The sequence below is a fragment of the Aquarana catesbeiana genome, linkage group LG02 (assembly GCF_042186555.1).
Source record: "Aquarana catesbeiana isolate 2022-GZ linkage group LG02, ASM4218655v1, whole genome shotgun sequence".
NCBI classification, from domain to species: domain Eukaryota; kingdom Metazoa; phylum Chordata; class Amphibia; order Anura; family Ranidae; genus Aquarana; species Aquarana catesbeiana.
The window spans coordinates 363376012-363394649 of NC_133325.1; the positions used below are offsets into that span (position 1 = coordinate 363376012).

General features: G+C 52.8%; 1 protein-coding gene across 2 annotated transcripts in view; it reads left to right on the top strand.

Moving 5' to 3' along the window:
• LG02H11orf54 (linkage group 02 C11orf54 homolog) overlaps window positions 1-18638 on the top strand; it is a 43667-nt gene that overhangs the window by 3281 nt on the left and 21748 nt on the right. Inside the window, exons 2-4 of one of the 2 annotated variants that reach the window (XM_073615082.1) lie at window positions 15764-15935; window positions 18037-18180; window positions 18418-18516. In XM_073615082.1, the coding sequence (XP_073471183.1) occupies window positions 18123-18180; window positions 18418-18516 (157 nt within the window). In that variant the 5' untranslated portion in view covers window positions 15764-15935; window positions 18037-18122. The remainder of the gene's footprint in view (window positions 1-15763; window positions 15936-18036; window positions 18181-18417; window positions 18517-18638) is intronic. The other variant, XM_073615081.1, reaches the window with a different exon arrangement.

An 18638-nucleotide genomic window follows, 5' to 3' on the forward strand; every position in this document is an offset into this window, starting at 1 on the left:
GTATTAGGGCTGGTGGACAGGTGGGGGTGTGGCAAATAGTGATTGCCCTGCAGTCCCCAAACAGTTATTGCAACTGGCAAATGGTCACGGGTGCCACCTTTGAACCACAAATGAGATTGAGGATGCGTTTCAGGCAGGGACAATCAACCCAATGCGGGACTGTCCCTGGAAACCATGGACATCTCGTCCACCTAATTTATATGGAGGATGTAGAAATGCTAATTATACCCACCTCTTAAAAGGAAACAAAGCACTGATTCAGGGTGGCCACTGACAGAATATGTAAAAATACATGGTAAATTAGTATTGGGGAAAAGGGATAGCTGGAAGAAGCCTACAGGCAATATTGGTGACTAGGCCTTTGCTTGTTTTTTGGGGGGCACCACTTCCATAGTCCTTTTACCTTAAAAGAGAAGTATGGGTTCTTTAAAAAAAAAAAATATATATTCCTCTAGGTGGATGCAGCATTGGTCCACCCAAATAGTTAAGGGAAAACATAAACAGTAGCCGTTATCCTAACTATCTACCTAATATATACAGTAATAAAGAGCATGAACAATTAGTGTTATCATCCATGTCAGGTCACTCTCTCTTCGTCCAAGGAAGAAGCAATGATGCAGGAACACCTGAAATAGAAAATAAACAGCAATGCAAATGCATCCTATCCCTATGATAATACAGTGTAATTTATACAGTACATAAGTGAACCAAGTGGTTAATTGTCCTCAGCCGAGAACAGCATAACAGTGTAAGTACACCCTATATTATGCCTAAACTACACACATATATATGAAAGTGGGCCCCATTCTCATCCGAGAATGCCACCCCTTTCAACACCCAGTCTACAGAAACTTTCCCTAGCATGTTCTATCAGATATACTCATAATAGGAATAAAGGTTCACTCAGGTTGGCGCCGCTCACGCCACCTGGTGACCAGCATAGGAAACAATCTTGGTACATTGATCAGTCCATCGTTCAAAGGTAAGGTGAGAATTTGCCACAGGTCTTTCTACCTAACTAGCTAAACACCCCAGTGTCCATGACGTTTCACAGTCCATCAATATTTTCACTCAGGGTGGAACAACAATTCCCAGCAGTTTCCCTTCTTCTTAGAGGTAACTCCGGGGACAGGAGGCACGGCTACATTCAGGTAACAAGCAGCCAGGCCATGGTGCAAGGGACCGCACCTCCGAACAGAAGTCCCCTTGCAGTGGTAATCCCAGTCTGTCCGCATAACAGCCAGGGACTGAGAAAGATTTCCTCGTTGGTTGAAGAACAAACCTGCTGAACGTCACGTCAACAGGTTACGTTTCAGAGGGAGGCACGCTGGCAATTTCAAACACCAGCCAGCATGGCTCAAGTGGGCACTCCCTGTATCTGCCGGCAGCATTCAGTCCAGTACAGCCAACAGAAATGTTCTCCACTAGCAACAACTTCTGTGCAGGAGTGAACTGGCTTCCAGCATAGCGTCCTTAACTCCACAGAGCACACATTTGTAATTCACAATATTTGGTGAACAGCAGAGGCGGCTCTTTAATTAGGCAAATTAGGTGGTCTCCCTCTCTCTGTCCTCTCCTCTCCCCCTCTCTCTATCCTCTCCTCTGCCCCCCTCTCTCTATCCTCTCCTCTGCCCCTCTCTCTCTATCCTCTCCTCTGCCCCTCTCTCTCTATCCTCTCCTCTGCCCTTCTCTCTATCCTCTCCTCTCCCCTCTCTCTATCCTCTCCCCCTCCCTCTCTCTATCCTCTCCCCCTCCCTCTCAATATCCTCTCCCCCTCCCTCTCTCTATCCTCTCCCCCTCCCTCTCTCTATCCTCTCCCCCTCCCTCTCTCTATCCTCTCCCCCTCCCTCTCTCTATCCTCTCCCCCTCCCTCTCTCTCTCCTCTCCCCCTCCTTCTTTCCTCTCTCTCCTCTCCCCCTCCTTCTTTCCTCTCTCTCCTCTCCCCCTCCTTCTTTCCTCTCTCTCCTCTCTCCCTCCTTCTTTCCTCTCTCTCCTCTCCCCCTCCTTCTTTCCACTCTCTCCTCTCCCCTCTCCCTTTCCACTCTCTCCTCTCCCCTCTCTCTTTTCTCTCCCCCTCCCTCTTTCCACTCTCTCCCCCCCTCCCCTCTCTCTATCCTCTCCCCCCTTCTCTCTCTATCCTCTCCCCCCTCCCTCTCTCTATCCTCTCCCCCCTCCCTCTCTCTATCCTCTCCCCCTCCCTCTCTCTATCCCCCCTCCTTCTCTCTATCCTCTCCCCCCTCTTTCCACTCTCTCCCCCCTCCCTCTCTCTATCCTCTCCCCCTTCCATCTCTCTATCCTCTCCCCCTTCCCTCTCTCTATCCTCTCCCCCTTCCCTCTCTCTATCCTCTCCCCCTTCCCTCTCTCTATCCTCTCTCCCCCTCCCTCTCTCTATCCTCTCTCCCCCTCCCTCTCTCTATCCTCTCTCCCCCTCCCTCTCTCTATCCTCTCTCCCCCTCCCTCTCTCTATCCCCCCCTCCTTCTCTCTATCCTCTACCCCCCCTCTTTCCACTCTCCCCCCTCCCTCTCTCTATCCTCTCCCCCTCCCTCTCTCTATCCTCTCCCCCCTCCCTCTCTCTATCCTCTCCCCCCTCCCTCTCTCTATCCTCTCCCCCCTCCCTCTCTCTATCCTCTCCCCCCTCCCTCTCTCTATCCTCTCCCCCCTCCCTCTCTTTATCCTCTCCCCCCTCCCTCTCTCTATCCTCTCCCCCTCCCTCTCTCTATCCTCTCTCCCCCTCTTTCCACTCTCTCCCCCTCTCTCTCTCTATCCTCTCCCCCTCCCTCTCTCTATCCCCCCTACTTCTCTCTATTTTCTACCCCCCCCCCCTCTTTCCACACTCTCCCCCTCCCTCTCTCTATCCTCTCCCCCCTCCCTCTCTCTATCCTCCCCCCCTCTCTCTATCCTCTCACCCCCTCCCTCTCTCTATCCTCTCTCCCCTCCCTCCCTCTCTCTATCCTCTCCCCCTCCCTCTCTCTATCCTCTCTCCCCCTCCCTCCCTCTCTCCTCTCTCCCCCTCCCTCCCTCTCTCCTCTCTCCCCCTCCCTCTCTCTATCCTCTCCCCCCCTCCCTCTCTATCCTCTCCCCCCCTCCCTCTCTATCCTCTCCCCCCCTCCCCCTCTCTATCCTCTCCCCCCCTCCCTCTCTCTATCCTCTCCCCCCCTCCCTCTCTCTATCCTCTCCCCCCCTCCCTCTCTCTATCCTCTCCCCCCTCCCTCTCTCTATCCTCTCCCCCCTCCCTCTCTCTATCCTCTCCCCCCTCCATCTCTCTATCCTCTCCCCCCTCTCTCTATCCTCTCCCCCCCTCTCTCTATCCTCCCCCCTCCCTCTCTCTATCCCCCCCCTTCCTCTCTCTATCCTCTCCCCCCTCCCTTTCTCTATCCTCTCCCCCTCCCTCTCTCTATCCTCTCCCCCCTCCCTCTCTCTATCCTCTCCCCCCTCCCTCTCTCTATCCTCTCCCCCTCCCTCTCTCTATCCTCTCCCCCTCCCTCTCTCTATCCTCTCCCCCTCCCTCTCTCTATCCTCTCCCCCTCCCTCTCTCTATCCTCTCCCCCTCCCTCTCTCTATCCTCTCCCCCTCCCTCTCTCTATCCTCTCCCCCTCCCTCTCTCTATCCTCTCCCCCTCCCTCTCTCTATCCTCTCCCCCTCCCTCTCTCTATCCTCTCCCCCTCCCTCTCTCTATCCTCTCCCCCTCCTTCTTTCCTCTCTATCCTCTCCCCCTCCTTCTTTCCTCTCTATCCTCTCCTCTGCCCTTCTCTCTATCCTCTCCTCTCCCCTCTCTCTATCCTCTCCTCTCCCCTCTCTCTATCCTCTCCCCCTCCCTCTCAATATCCTCTCCCCCTCCCTCTCTCTATCCTCTCCCCCTCCCTCTCTCTATCCTCTCCCCCTCCTTCTTTCCTCTCTATCCTCTCCCCCTCCTTCTTTCCTCTCTATCCTCTCCCCCTCCTTCTTTCCACTCTCTCCTCTCCCCTCTCCCTTTCCACTCTCTCCTCTCCCCTCTCTCTTTTCTCTCCCCCTCCCTCTTTCCACTCTCTCCCCCCTCCCCTCTCTCTATCCTCCCCCCCCCCTTTCCACTCTCTCCCCCTCTCTCTCTCTATCCTCTCCCCCTCCCTCTCTCTATCCCCCCTACTTCTCTCTATTTTCTACCCCCCCCTCTTTCCACACTCTCCCCCTCCGTCTCTCTATCATCTCCCCCCTCCCTCTCTCTATCCCCCCCCCCTCTCTCTATCCTCTCACCCCCTCCCTCTCTCTATCCTCTCTCCCCTCCCTCCCTCTCTCTATCCTCTCCCCCTCCCTCTCTCTATCCTCTCTCCCCCTCCCTCTCTCTATCCTCTCTCTCCCCCTCCCTCTCTCTATCCCCCCCTCCTTCTCTCTATCCTCTACCCCCCCTCTTTCCACTCTCTCTCCCCCTCCCTCTCTCTATCCCCCCTCCTTCTCTCTATCCTCTACCCCCCCTCTTTCCACTCTCTCCCCCCTCCCTCTCTCTATCCTCTCCCCCCTCCCTCTCTCTATCCTCTCCCCCCTCCCTCTCTCTATCCTCTCCCCCCTCCCTCTCTCTATCCTCTCCCCCCTCCCTCTCTCTATCCTCTCCCCCCTCCCTCTCTCTATCCTCTCCCCCCTCCCTCCCCTCCCTCTCTTTATCCTCTCCCCCCTCCCTCTCTCTATCCTCTCCCCCTCCCTCTCTCTATCCTCTCTCCCCCTCGTTCCACTCTCTCCCCCTCTCTCTCTCTATCCTCTCCCCTTCTCTCTATTTTCTACCCCCCCCTCTTTCCACACTCTCCCCCTCCCTCTCTCTATCCTCTCCCCCCTCCCTCTCTCTATCCTCCCCCCCTCTCTCTATCCTCTCTCCCCCTCCCTCCCTCTCTCCTCTCTCCCCCTCCCTCCCTCTCTCCTCTCTCCCCCTCCCTCTCTCTATCCTCTCCTCCCCTCCCTCTCTATCCTCCCCTCCCTCTCTATCCTCCCCCCCCTCTCTATCCTCTCCCCCCTCTCTATCCTCTCCCCCCCTCCCTCTCTCTATCCTCTCCCCCCTCCCTCTCTCTATCCTCTCCCCCCTCCATCTCTCTATCCTCTCCCCCCTCTCTCTATCCTCCCCCCCTCTCTCTATCCTCCCCCCTCCCTCTCTCTATCCCCCCCTTCCTCTCTCTATCCTCTCCCCCCTCCCTTTCTCTATCCTCTCCCCCTCCCTCTCTCTATCCTCTCCCCCCTCCCTTTCTCTATCCTCTCCCCCTCCCTCTCTCTATCCTCTCCCCCTCCCTCTCTCTATCCTCTCCCCCTCCCTCTCTCTATCCTCTCCCCCTCCCTCTCTATCCTCCCCCCTCCCTCTCTCTATCCTCTCCCCCGCCTTCTTTCCTCTCTATCCTCTCCCCCTCCTTCTTTCCTCTCTATCCTCCCCCCTCCTTCTTTCCACTCTCTCCTCTCCCCTCTCCCTTTCCACTCTCTCCTCTCCCCTCTCTCTTTTCTCTCCCCCTCCCTCTTTCCACTCTCTCCCCCCTCCCCTCTCTCTATCCTCTCCCCCCCTCTTTCCACTCTCTCCCCTCTCTCTCTCTATCCTCTCCCCCTCCCTCTCTCTATCCCCCCTACTTCTCTCTATTTTCTACCCCCCCTCTTTCCACACTCTCCCCCTCCGTCTCTCTATCCTCTCCTCCCTCCCTCTCTCTATCCTCCCCCCCTCTCTCTATCCTCTCACCCCCTCCCTCTCTCTATCCTCTCTCCCCTCCCTCCCTCTCTCTATCCTCTCCCCCTCCCTCTCTCTATCCTCTCCCCCTCCCTCTCTCTATCCTCTCCCCCTCCCTCTCTCTATCCTCTCCCCCTCCTTCTTTCCTCTCTATCCTCTCCCCCTTCCTCTCTCTATCCTCTCCCCCTCCTTCTTTCCACTCTCTCCTCTCCCTTTCCACTCTCTCCTCTCCCCTCTCTCTTTTCTCTCCCCCTCCCTCTTTCCACTCTCTCCCCCCTCCCCTCTCTCTATCCTCTCCCTCCTTCTCTCTCTATCCTCACCCCCTCCCTCTCTCTATCCTCTCCCCCCTCCCTCCCCTCCCTCTCTTTATCCTCTCCCCCCCTCCCTCTCTCTATCCTCTCCCCCTCCCTCTCTCTATCCTCTCTCCCCCTCTTTCCACTCTCTCCCCCTCCCTCTCTCTATCCCCCCTACTTCTCTCTATTTTCTACCCCCCCTCTTTCCACACTCTCCCACTCCCTCTCTCTATCCTCTCCCCCCTCCCTCTCTCTATCCTCCCCCCTCTCTCTATCCTCTCTCCCCCTCCCTCCCTCTCTCCTCTCTCCCCCTCCCTCCCTCTCTTCTCTCTCCCCCTCCCTCTCTCTTCTCTCCCCCTCCCTCTCTCTATCCTCTCCCCCCCCTCCCTCTATATCCTCTCCCCCCCCTCTCTATCCTCTCCCCCCCTCCCTCTCTCTATCCTCTCCCCCCTCCCTCTCTCTATCCTCTCCCCCCTCCCTCTCTCTATCACTCCCCCCTCCCTCTCTCTATCCTCTCCCCCCTCCATCTCTCTATCCTCTCCCCCCCTCTCTCTATCCTCTCCCCCCCTCTCTCTATCCTCTCCCCCCCTCTCTCTATCCTCCCCCCCCCCTCTCTCTATCCCCCCCTTCCTCTCTCTATCCTCTCCCCCCTCCCTTTCTCTATCCTCTCCCCCCTCCCTTTCTCTATCCTCTCCCCCTCCCTCTCTCTATCCTCTCCCCCTCCCTCTCTCTATCCTCCCCCCCTCCCTCTCTCTATCCTCCCCCCCTCCCTCTCTCTATCCTCCCCCCCTCCCTCTCTCTATCCTCCCCCCCCTCCCTCTCTCTATCCTCTCCCCCTCCCTCTTTCCTCTCTATCCTCTCCTCTGCCCTTCTCTCTATCCTCTCCTCTCCCCTCTCTCTATCCTCTCCTCTCCCCTCTCTCTATCCTCTCCCCCTCCCTCTCAATATCCTCTCCCCCTCCCTCTCTCTATCCTCTCCCCCTCCCTCTCTCTATCCTCTCCCCCTCCCTCTTTCCTCTCTATCCTCTCCTCTGCCCTTCTCTCTATCCTCTCCTCTCCCCTCTCTCTATCCTCTCCCCATCCCTCTCAATATCCTCTCCCCCTCCCTCTCTCTATCCTCTCCCCCTCCCTCTCTCTATCCTCTCCCCCTCCTTCTTTCCTCTCTATCCTCTCCCCCTCCTTCTTTCCTCTCTATCCTCGCCCCCTCCTTCTTTCCACTCTCTCCTCTCCCCTCTCCCTTTCCACTCTCTCCTCTCCCTCTCTCTTTTCTCTCCCCCTCCCTCTTTCCACTCTCTCCCCCCTCCCCTCTCTCTATCCTCTCCCCCCCTCTTTCCACTCTCCCCCCCTCTCTCTCTCTATCCTCTCCCCCTCCCTCTCTCTATCCCCCCTACTTCTCTCTATTTTCTACCCCCCCTCTTTCCACACTCTCCCCCTCCCTCTCTCTATCCTCTCCCCCCTCCCTCTCTCTATCCTCCCCCCCTCTCTCTATCCTCCCCCCCTCTCTCTATCCTCTCACCCCCTCCCTCTCCTATCCTCTCTCCCCTCCCTCCCTCTATCCTCTCCCCCTCCCTCTCTCTATCCTCTCCCCCTCCCTCTCTCTATCCTCTCCCCCTCCTTCTTTCCTCTCTATCCTCTCCCCCTCCTTCTTTCCTCTCTATCCTCTCCCCCTCCTTCTTTCCACTCTCTCCTCTCCCTTTCCACTCTCTCCTCTCCCTTTCCACTCTCTCCTCTCCCCTCTCTCTTTTCTCTCCCCCTCCCTCTTTCCACTCTCTCCCCCCTCCCCCCTCTCTATCCTCTCCCCCCTTCTCTCTCTATCCTCACCCCCCTCCCTCTCTCTATCCCCCCCTCCTTCTCTCTATCCTCTCCCCCCTCTTTCCTCTCTCTCCCCCCTCTCTCTATCCTCTCCGCCATCCCTCTCTCTATCCTCTCCGCCATCCCTCTCTCTATCCTCTCCCCCTTCCCTCTCTCTATCCTCTCTCCCCTCCCTCTCTCTATCCTCTCTCCCCTCCCTCTCTCTATCCTCTCTCCCCCTCCCTCTCTCTATCCCCCCTCCTTCTCTCTATCCTCTCCCCCCTCCCTCTCTCTATCCTCTCCCCCCTCCCTCTCTCTATCCTCTCCCCCCTCCCTCTCTCTATCCTCTCCCCCCTCCCTCTCTCTATCCTCTCTCCCCCTCTTTCCACTCTCTCCCCCTCTTTCTCTCTATCCTCTCCCCCTCCCTCTCTCTATCCCCCTACTTCTCTCTATTTCTACCCCCCCCTCTTTCCACTCTCTCCCCCTCCCTCCTCTATCCTCTCCCCCCTCCCTCTCTCTATCCCCCCCCCTCTCTCTATCCTCTCACCCCTCCCTCTCTCTAGCCTCTCTCCCCCTCCCTTTCTCTAGCCTCTCTCCCCTCCCTCTCTCTATCCTCTCTCCCCCTCCCTTTCTCTAGCCTCTCTCCCCTCCCTCTCTCTATCCTCTCTCCCCCTCCCTCTCTCTATCCTCTCTCCCCCTCCCTCTCTCTATCCTCTCTCCCCTCCCTCTCTCTATCCTCTCTCCCCCTCCCTCTCTCTATCCTCTCCCCCCCTCCTCTCTCTATCCTCTCCCCCCCTCCCTCTCTCTATCCTCTCCCCCCCTCCCTTTCTCTATCCTCTCCCCCCCCTCCCTCTCTCTATCCTCTCCCCCCCTCCCTCTCTCTATCCTCTCCCCCCCTCCCCCTCTCTATCCTCTCCCCCCTCCCTCTCTCTATCCTCCCCCCTCTCTCTATCCTCTCTCCCCCTCCCTCCCTCTCTCCTCTCTCCCCTCCTCCCTCTCTTCTCTCTCCCCCTCCCTCTCTCTTCTCTCCCCCTCCCTCTCTCTATCCTCTCCCCCCCTCCCTCTATATCCTCTCCCCCCCCTCTCTATCCTCCCCCCCTCCCTCTCTCTATCCTCTCCCCCCTCCCTCTCTCTATCCTCTCCCCCCTCCCTCTCTCTATCCTCTCCCCCCTCCCTCTCTCTATCCTCTCCCCCCTCCCTCTCTCTATCCTCTCCCCCCTCCCTCTCTCTATCCTCTCCCCCTCCCTCTCTCTATCCTCTCCCCCCTCTCTCGATCCTCTCCCCCCCTCTCTCTATCCTCCCCCCCCTCCCTCTCTCTATCCCCCCTTCCTCTCTCTATCCTCTCCCCCCTCCCTTTCTCTATCCTCTCCCCCCCTCTCTCTATCCTCTCCCCCTCCCTCTCTCTATCCTCTCCCCTCCCTCTCTCTATCCTCTCCCCTCCCTCTCTCTATCCTCTCCCCCTCCCTCTCTCTATCCTCCCCCCCCCTCCCTCTCTCTATCCTCCCCCCCCTCCCTCTCTCTATCCTCCCCCCCCCCTCTCTCTATCCTCTCCCCCTCCCTCTTTCCTCTCTATCCTCTCCTCTGCCCTTCTCTCTATCCTCTCCTCTCCCCTCTCTCTATCCTCTCCTCTCCCCTCTCTCTATCCTCTCCCCCTCCCTCTCAATATCCTCTCCCCCTCCCTCTCTCTATCCTCTCCCCCTCCCTCTCTCTATCCTCTCCCCCTCCCTCTTTCCTCTCTATCCTCTCCTCTGCCCTTCTCTCTATCCTCTCCTCTCCCCTCTCTCTATCCTCTCCCCATCCCTCTCAATATCCTCTCCCCCTCCCTCTCTCTATCCTCTCCCCCTCCCTCTCTCTATCCTCTCCCCCTCCTTCTTTCCTCTCTATCCTCTCCCCCTCCTTCTTTCCTCTCTATCCTCGCCCCCTCCTTCTTTCCACTCTCTCCTCTCCCCTCTCCCTTTCCACTCTCTCCTCTCCCCTCTCTCTTTTCTCTCCCCCTCCCTCTTTCCACTCTCTCCCCCCTCCCCTCTCTCTATCCTCTCCCCCCCTCTTTCCACTCTCCCCCCCTCTCTCTCTCTATCCTCTCCCCCTCCCTCTCTCTATCCCCCCTACTTCTCTCTATTTTCTACCCCCCCTCTTTCCACACTCTCCCCCTCCCTCTCTCTATCCTCTCCCCCCTCCCTCTCTCTATCCTCCCCCCCCTCTCTCTATCCTCTCACCCCCTCCCTCTCTCTATCCTCTCTCCCCTCCCTCCCTCTATCCTCTCCCCCTCCCTCTCTCTATCCTCTCCCCCTCCCTCTCTCTATCCTCTCCCCCTCCTTCTTTCCTCTCTATCCTCTCCCCCTCCTTCTTTCCTCTCTATCCTCTCCCCCTCCTTCTTTCCTCTCTATCCTCTCCCCCTCCTTCTTTCCACTCTCTCCTCTCCCTTTCCACTCTCTCCTCTCCCTTTCCACTCTCTCCTCTCCCTCTCTCTTTTCTCTCCCCCTCCCTCTTTCCACTCTCTCCCCCCTCCCCCCTCTCTATCCTCTCCCCCCTTCTCTCTCTATCCTCACCCCCCTCCTCTCTCTATCCCCCCTCCTTCTCTCTATCCTCTCCCCCCTCTTTCCTCTCTCTCCCCCCTCTCTCTATCCTCTCCCCCTTCCCTCTCTCTATCCTCTCCGCCATCCCTCTCTCTATCCTCTCCCCCTTCCCTCTCTCTATCCTCTCTCCCCCTCCCTCTCTCTATCCTCTCTCCCCCTCCCTCTCTCTATCCTCTCTCCCCCTCCTCTCTCTATCCCCCCTCCTTCTCTCTATCCTCTCCCCCCTCCCTCTCTCTATCCTCTCCCCCCTCCCTCTCTCTATCCTCTCCCCCCTCCCTCTCTCTATCCTCTCCCCCCTCCCTCTCTCTATCCTCTCCCCCCTCCCTCTCTCTATCCTCTCTCCCCCTCTTTCCACTCTCTCCCCCTCTTTCTCTCTATCCTCTCCCCCTCCCTCTCTCTATCCCCCTACTTCTCTCTATTTTCTACCCCCCCTCTTTCCACTCTCTCCCCCTCCCTCTCTCTATCTCTCCCCCCTCCCTCTCTCTATCCCCCCCCCCTCTCTCTATCCTCTCACCCCTCCCTCTCTCTAGCCTCTCTCCCCCTCCCTTTCTCTAGCCTCTCTCCCCCTCCCTCTCTCTATCCTCTCTCCCCCTCCCTTTCTCTAGCCTCTCTCCCCCTCCCTCTCTCTATCCTCTCTCCCCCTCCCTCTCTCTATCCTCTCTCCCCCTCCCTCTCTCTATCCTCTCTCCCCCTCCCTCTCTCTATCCTCTCCCCCCCCTCCCTCTCTCTATCCTCTCCCCCCCTCCCTCTCTCTATCCTCTCCCCCCCTCCCTCTCTCTATCCTCTCCCCCCCCTCCCTCTCTCTATCCTCTCCCCCCCTCCCTCTCTCTATCCTCTCCCCCCCTCCCTCTCTCTATCCTCTCCCCCCTCCCTCTCTCTATCCCCCCCTTCCTTTCTCTATCCTCTCCCCCCCTCCCTTTCTCTATCCTCTCCCCCCTCCCTTTCTCTATCCTCTCCCCCCTCCCTCTCTCTATCCTCTCCCCCTTCCCTCTCTCTATCCTCTCCCCCTTCCCTCTCTCTATCCTCTCTCCCCCTTCCCTCTCTCTATCCTCTCTCCCCCTCCCTCCTCTCTATCCTCTCTCCCCCTCCCTCTCTCTATCCCCCCCCTCCTTCTCTCTATCCTCTACCCCCCCTCTTTCCACTCTCTCCCCCCTCCCTCTCTCTATCCTCTCCCCCTCCCTCTCTCTATCCTCTCCCCCCTCCCTCTCTCTATCCTCTCCCCCCCCTCCCTCTCTCTATCCTCTCCCCCTCCCTCCCTCTCTCTATCCTCTCCCTCCTCCATCTGTAATGGAGCTTGTTTTTACTCTAACAGCACTAGCGGGAAGTGTCAAAAGACCAGGCTGGTACTCTCCCATGAGCAATAAGACCCGTTGGTTCTTCCCCACGCTGTAAAATACATAATAACAGTCTATAAGAAGTAGAGATGTTACTTGCCACTTTCCCACGGAGCCAGACGAAATCCTGATGGAGCTGTAGCAGGTTGCTGTGGGCAACTGCTGCGAGGATAATGCCTTTACCGTTGGGCGCCAAATGTAGCCAAGTCCCGGGCCTCTCCAGACCTAATGGTGACCTCCAGAGTTAGGGACAACTGACATCCTTCTGCGTATAGTGGGTTATGAGGCATGGTGGGTACAATGTAAGGTAGATTAATGGGCGCCAGACACTTCTTGAATTCAAAGAGATTTATTTTCTCTTGAACAGAACTGTGCTAGAGAGGTTTAGGGCCAGGACACCCTTTAGTAGTTTCAATGTTAATTAGCAGACTCCGAGACTTCTCTAGGTAGACAGCCATGCAGGGAAAGGCACCCAGCTGGACACCACATCTGCATGTGTAGAAACGCTGTCTCCTATGGCAGCAATCTTGAACAGTTTCTAACAAAGGTTATAATGAACTCTTTCATTTCCTCCACAATCTCCTTTTTAGATCATCACTCTACTGAGCTCCCAGTCTATCACTTAGACCCGCTGATCCACTGCCAATGGATCTCCTGAGCTCTTTCAATCTTCTCACTGAGTATCTTCCCCAAGCGTCAACCCCGCGTCCCTGCTGGGTCCCTAGCTTGGCACTCACAGACACTCTTCAAGCTTCACCCCACTGGCCTGCTCGGTCCCTGGCTTGGCACACAATAATGCTCTGCATGCATTACCTCCACTGGCTGGGTCCCTGGCTTGACCTCTGCTGAAGTTTCCCAATTCTTCACTGTCTCCGGTTGGTGAGAACACTGCTCAGGTACTTGCTTCAGCTACTCACAGTGGTCCCTGGTAGTAAGGTGGATGGTCCCTTAGTGGCAACAGCTTCCCATCCACCTCCGACCACGACTGGTTCTCTGGCCAGCAGAACCTTCACTTCTGCTTGGACTGCAAGCCGCAGTCCCAATCCTATGCTGCTCTCTTGCTTCTTGATAGGTCTTCAGATAGCCTAGCAGCCAGATACCCCCGGGATAGGCCTCAGGTTTCTGGCCTAGAAGCCTGGGGGAATAAGACACATGTCCATCCAGACAGCCGTCTAGGTGGCACAGAACCCCGATCACCTGACTCCACCCAAATAAATAGGTTCTCCCAACAGGCCAAGGGACCCAAGAAAATCCCTGCCCATTGGCTGAGACACCCCATTCATTCCTAATCTGTCCTTGCAATGCCCTTGTCTTATCTAATGTCCCCAGATACCTGGCCACAGCAATTCCAGAATTAGAGTGAAATCAATTGAACTGCTAGCAATTAGCCAAGGCAACTATCACTTGGCAGATGAATTTAAGAGCAACCCTGCCTAAACTCCAGAGTGCTACAAGTACAACTAAAGGCTGCTTATGAGGGCTTAAGACAATTCCCAACCTGGTTACCATGTGATGAAAAAGGCTCCTAAACAACTAACTTCCTTTACCCTCTGTGACTAAGCCAAATCCTCCATTATTTGTGAATCACATGCTCCCCTTCCCAGACACTGCAGATCACAGTGGGAGGGTCTCCTTCTGCCTAACTGTCAGCTGTTCTAACTGAGGCAGTCCTACGCTTAGGGCCCTAGGAGCTACCAAGCAGCCAAATTACAAATCTTCTTACCAGAGGACAATTGTGAATGTATAATTTGTCCACTAATCTGCTATATTTCTACTAAATAGGATAAAGAGAGTAACAAGTAAAGTAAAATGATGCTTTATTTATACAAAATGTAATACATGAACACAGTTGGTAAATCACGACAAATAGATCTTACACTTATGTTCCCCTCCTAGTTGCTCCCTTAGGCACCATGTATCGGTACAGAAGTAGCTAGCCCTCTGGTTCCTCACTTTGCCTTTTGATAGATCAGTGTACAGCAGGGGTGTCAAACTCAATTTCATCGTGGGCCGCATCAGCATTATGATTGTCCTCAAAAGGGCCGGTTGTATCTGTAAGATTAGATATGCAGCGCATCCCCTCCCCTTACATTAGATATCAAGAGCCACCCCGCCATCAGAAGTTGAATCCCCTACTCTCTCTAACATCACAGTGCACCCCTTTCCTTATGCTGCTGCTGGGAAGAAGCTGGATGCATTGCTTGAAAGCAGAAAGTAGGGGTCTGGAGGAGGACCAGAGGAGGACTGGAGCTCACATGCAGCTGCAGGAGAGGTGCGAGGGCCACATGAAATGGCCTGGAGGGCCGGATTCGGCCCACGGGCCTTGTGTTTGACACCTGTGGTGTACAGCAAATGTTTGAACTTGTGTTCCTGCTGTCAGGTTGTAGAAACAGCAATTTCACATTCAATCATCTCATGGTATAGTTAGTAGTAGTTGGTGTCAGTAGAAGGAACAGTTCCCCTCTTGGTAAATACCCAATGTTTGCATTAACAGAATACATCTGTATGTCATATATTCCCAAACATTTTCCACTTTTTAGACAATTGTGTGTACATCAACCCCTGAGGAAGTGACGTCATGTCATGAAACGTGTTGGGTGACATAGATGCAAGTGCACACCTATTATTGATTGATCTTTGTAACACTGTACCTGGCTACAGAATTAATATGTATATATTGACTAATCTGCTTGACTATATGGCATTATGTTACTGTTGATCCATTGAAATTGTATTTACCAATACATCTTCACCTTGTTGATTTTACATTTGAGTGTGTTGCGCCTCATATAAAGTCCCACAGGCAATTTATGTTTTCTTGTGTATAATGCAATAGGCTACGCACACTAAAGTGGGGTACACACTATAAGATAATAGGGTGAACCTTCATCCAATTTTTCTCAGCAAAGTGGAACCGATGAACGAAAATTCGTACGACAAGGCTTTTTTTGTTGTTTATTGTTTCTGATCATATGCAGTCTTTCTTTTCTGATTTTTCTTGTACGAAAACTCTACATATTAACGAAAATCGTTCGTTTTGTTCCTGTTCGAGAAAAATTTTGGAGTTTATGACTTCGAGAATTTTCATACGAAAGTTTGGAATCGGCTGTCGAAAGTTGTGTACACACTATACGAAAATCGTCCAAAAATTCTTTTGACGAGATTGTTTGCCTGCTTTTCTTATAGTGTGTAGGAGCCTTTACTCTGTGTGCTGCCTATTATGAGTATTGACACTGAGGTGGGTTAAAATATTGGAATCTTCTCAAATATCCATAATGAAATCTAAATAGAGTGGGGAACATGCCCGCTGTGTGATCCAGACAGTCTGTATTGATGGGCACAGTGAGGCTGCATTGATGGGCACAGTGAGGCTGCATTGATGGGCACAGTGAGGCTGCATTGATGTGCACAGTGAGGCTGCATTTGATGGGCAGTGAGACTGCATTCACAGGTACAGTAAAGCTGCATTTGATGGACACAGTGAGGCTGCATTGATGGGCACTGGTGAGGCTGCATTGATGGGCACTGGTGAGGCTGCATTGATGGGCGCTGGTGAGGCTTCATTTGATGGGCACTGGTGAGGCTGCATTTGATGGGCACTGGTGAGGCTGCATTTAATGGGCACAGTGAGGCTGCATTGATGGGCACAGTGAGGCTGTATTTGATGGGCAGTGAGACTGCATTTGATGGGCAGTGAGACTGCATTTGATGGGCACTGGTGAGGCTGCGTTGATCTCCTGTATCATGTCTGCAGTCTCTGACCATCTCTTGTATCAAGTCTGCAGTCTCTGACCATCTCTTGTATCAAGTCTGCAGTCTCTGACCATTTCTTGCACCATGTCTGCAGTCTCTGACCATCTCTTGTACCATCTCTGCAGTCTCTGACCATCTCTTGTACCATGTCTGCAGTCTCTGACCATCTCTTGTATCATGTCTGCAGTCTCTTACCATCTTTAGTATGATGTCTCCAGTCTCTAACCATCTCCTGTATCATGCCCGCAGCCCCTGACGCCTCCTGTATCATGTCCGCAGCCTCTAACCATCTCTTGTATAATGTCCGCAACCTCTGACCATCTCGTTTGTCTTATATCATGTCTGCAGTCTCTGAGGGAGTCTGGAGAGGAGTCAAGAGTGGGAGTGCCATCAGGATGAGGGTCATGGTAGAAGTCAGACATGTATGGACTGTGGAGAGGAAACTATAGGATAAAACCAGAGTCACCAAGCTGGTGCCGACTGACTGAGCCCTGCACGGTGCACCTGGAGAGGAGTCAAGGTCAGTGACAGCACCAACAGGCCAGTCTGAGGGGAGGATCACTGATGTAAGGGGGGAGTGAATACAATAATGTAAGGGGGCACTGATTTTAAGGTTTCCCCCTTATATCAGTAACCCACAGCCCCTTACCTTAGTGTATTCTTTCTGCGGAAGGTGGTCTCTGGTCAACAGGACCCCCCCATGTTCCAAAAGTTCCTGGGGTTCCGCTTGATGATTGACCACATTTACCTGGAATTTGCCCATATAAAGCCCTATGTGCTTTCATATCTGTCTTCTCTATATATAATACACTCTTTAAATGTGCTTTACAATGCATGGTTTTCCCTTTCATGAACAAGAAAATGACGTTATGATGTTGGACTGGTATAATAATGCTATGGGGCTGGTATGAAATTTTTTCCAGGGCTGGTTTCTATTCTGGCCAGTCCAGTCTGGCCCTGAGCGCAAATGTCTCTAACATCCACCAGCTCTGTGATGTCATCATGGAGGAGTGGAAGAGGACTCCAGTAGCAACCTGTGAAGCTCTGGTGAACTCCATGCCCAAGAGGGTTAAGGCAGTACTAGAAAATAATGGTGGCCACTTTGGGCCCAAGTTGGACATTTTCACTTAGGGGTGTGCTCAGGTTTGTTGCCAGCAGGTTATTTTGAGGGGACAGCAATTTTACACTGTTATACAAGCTGTACACTCACTACTTTACATTGTAGCAAAGTGTCATTTCTTCAGTGTTGTCACATGAAAAGATATAATAAAATATTTACAAAAATGTGAGGGGTCTACTCACTTCTGTGAGATACTGTATACCAGCTTATGATAGGTACTGCAGACACAAATACTGAAATTATAGATGTCTGATAACATGTTTTCCTTTGAGATTTCCAATCATAATGACAGCAATAAAAAGTTTTTTCTTGCTATATTGTTTGCCATAATTATTTTACAGTTTGCTCAGATCTTTTCTGATAAATTGCAAGTTTTCTTATGTTAAAGCAGTATCAAACACAAAACCAAAGATTTATTATATTACAGCTTACAAATTCTTAGATGTGATGTCTGCATTAGTTTTATTTTATATATATTTGCCTGGTGACTTGGGCAGTAAATCTGTTGTTTTTTAACAGAACAAGCTCTCCTGCAGATGTAGCAGTTAGAGGGTTGAGCCAAACCATTTACCACTGACTAAGGGGTGCACACAGTGATCATCTTTTATTTGTTTATGTAAAACCGTAATCCCAAAAAAGAAAAGAAACTGTTGCTGTAACTGCTTAGAATGCGTTATCTGGAGTTAAGCTTCAATTTGTTAGTGTATCTAAATCTGCTAGTACATCTAACACTCCATAGGTGCCTCTGTTTCCCCTTCATCCAGAGAGGGGGCAATCTAATACAGTAGGTGTGTTACTGGCCAAATTACCAGGTGAAAACAGAGGGAATAAAGCCTAAAGGAACAAAACTAATGCAGCCTCCACATCTAATGATTGGTAAGATGCAATATATTACATTTTTGGTTTTGGGCTTAAAGGGGTTGTACACCTTTGAGGTTTTTCACCTCTATGCATTTTATGCATAGAGGTGAGAAACCTCCTGTAATGCTACAGCCCCCCTGAGCCCCATTTTACTTACCCGTACCCCCTCTATCTCGTCCCAGGGACGAACACACCAGCAAAAGCCGGTGTCTTGGATCCTGATTGGATGGATTGATAGCAGCGCAGGCATTGGCTCCCGCTGCTGTCAATCAAATCCAGTGACCTGGGGGACGGGGCCGAGTCATACATTCGGCTTCTATGGACACCGAATGAATGACTTGGGAGCGCGCCCCCAAGGTAACCCCCCGGGAGAGCGCTTCTCCTAGGGGTTATCTAATGCGGGGAGGAGCTGCAAGAGTCGCCGGGGGACCCCAGAAGAGGATGTTTGGGGCCACTCTGTGCAAAACAAGCTGCACAGTGGAGGTAAGTATGACATGTTTGTTAAAAAAAAAAAAAAAAGCGTAGCTTTAGTGTCACTTTAATACCGTTTTGAGTTATTTTTGCCAGATAGCATATCAGTAAACCATCTACTTATTTTTAGCTTAAACCTATTTTAATCATTAATATTATCCTTTCACAGCCGTCTGAAACTCACAAACTAAACTTTGACCTGTTCTGGAAACTCTTAATATTATACGTTTGGTCACACTGTAGTCTGGTGGAAGAATGGCAGACATTGAGAGCTGTGCCCTCCATCTCCCTGCCCTAGAAGAAATAGCAGCGGGTAAGTTACCATTTTTAGACTTGATTATGTCCACCTTTAAAACAGTATTTCAACAAATGTAATTGTTTTTTTTTTTTTTCAAATGTGGATAGAGTGGAGATGGAATGTAACCTTTCTAGGGTTTCTGTTATTCCCATTAGGGAGATTCCTTTCGCTTCCTGTCCCTGTGACCACATCATAATTCAAACCATAGCCATGGATAGACATGTTAAGATTTGCTTATTTTTATTGCTCTAGTGCTGGAAAGCGGGCTAAAGAAGAATTATGAAGATGTACAAGTTGAAGTTGTGGACTGTCCTGATCTGACACAGGAACCATTTGAATTCCCAGTAAAAGGTCAGTTCTTTTGGATATTAGTATAAGGGTTGCACCGATACTATCTTTTTATCGACGGTCAAGTACTTGCTGATACCGATACTTTGCGGTGCAATTCCTGTCCGAATCGCATGCAATTTCCC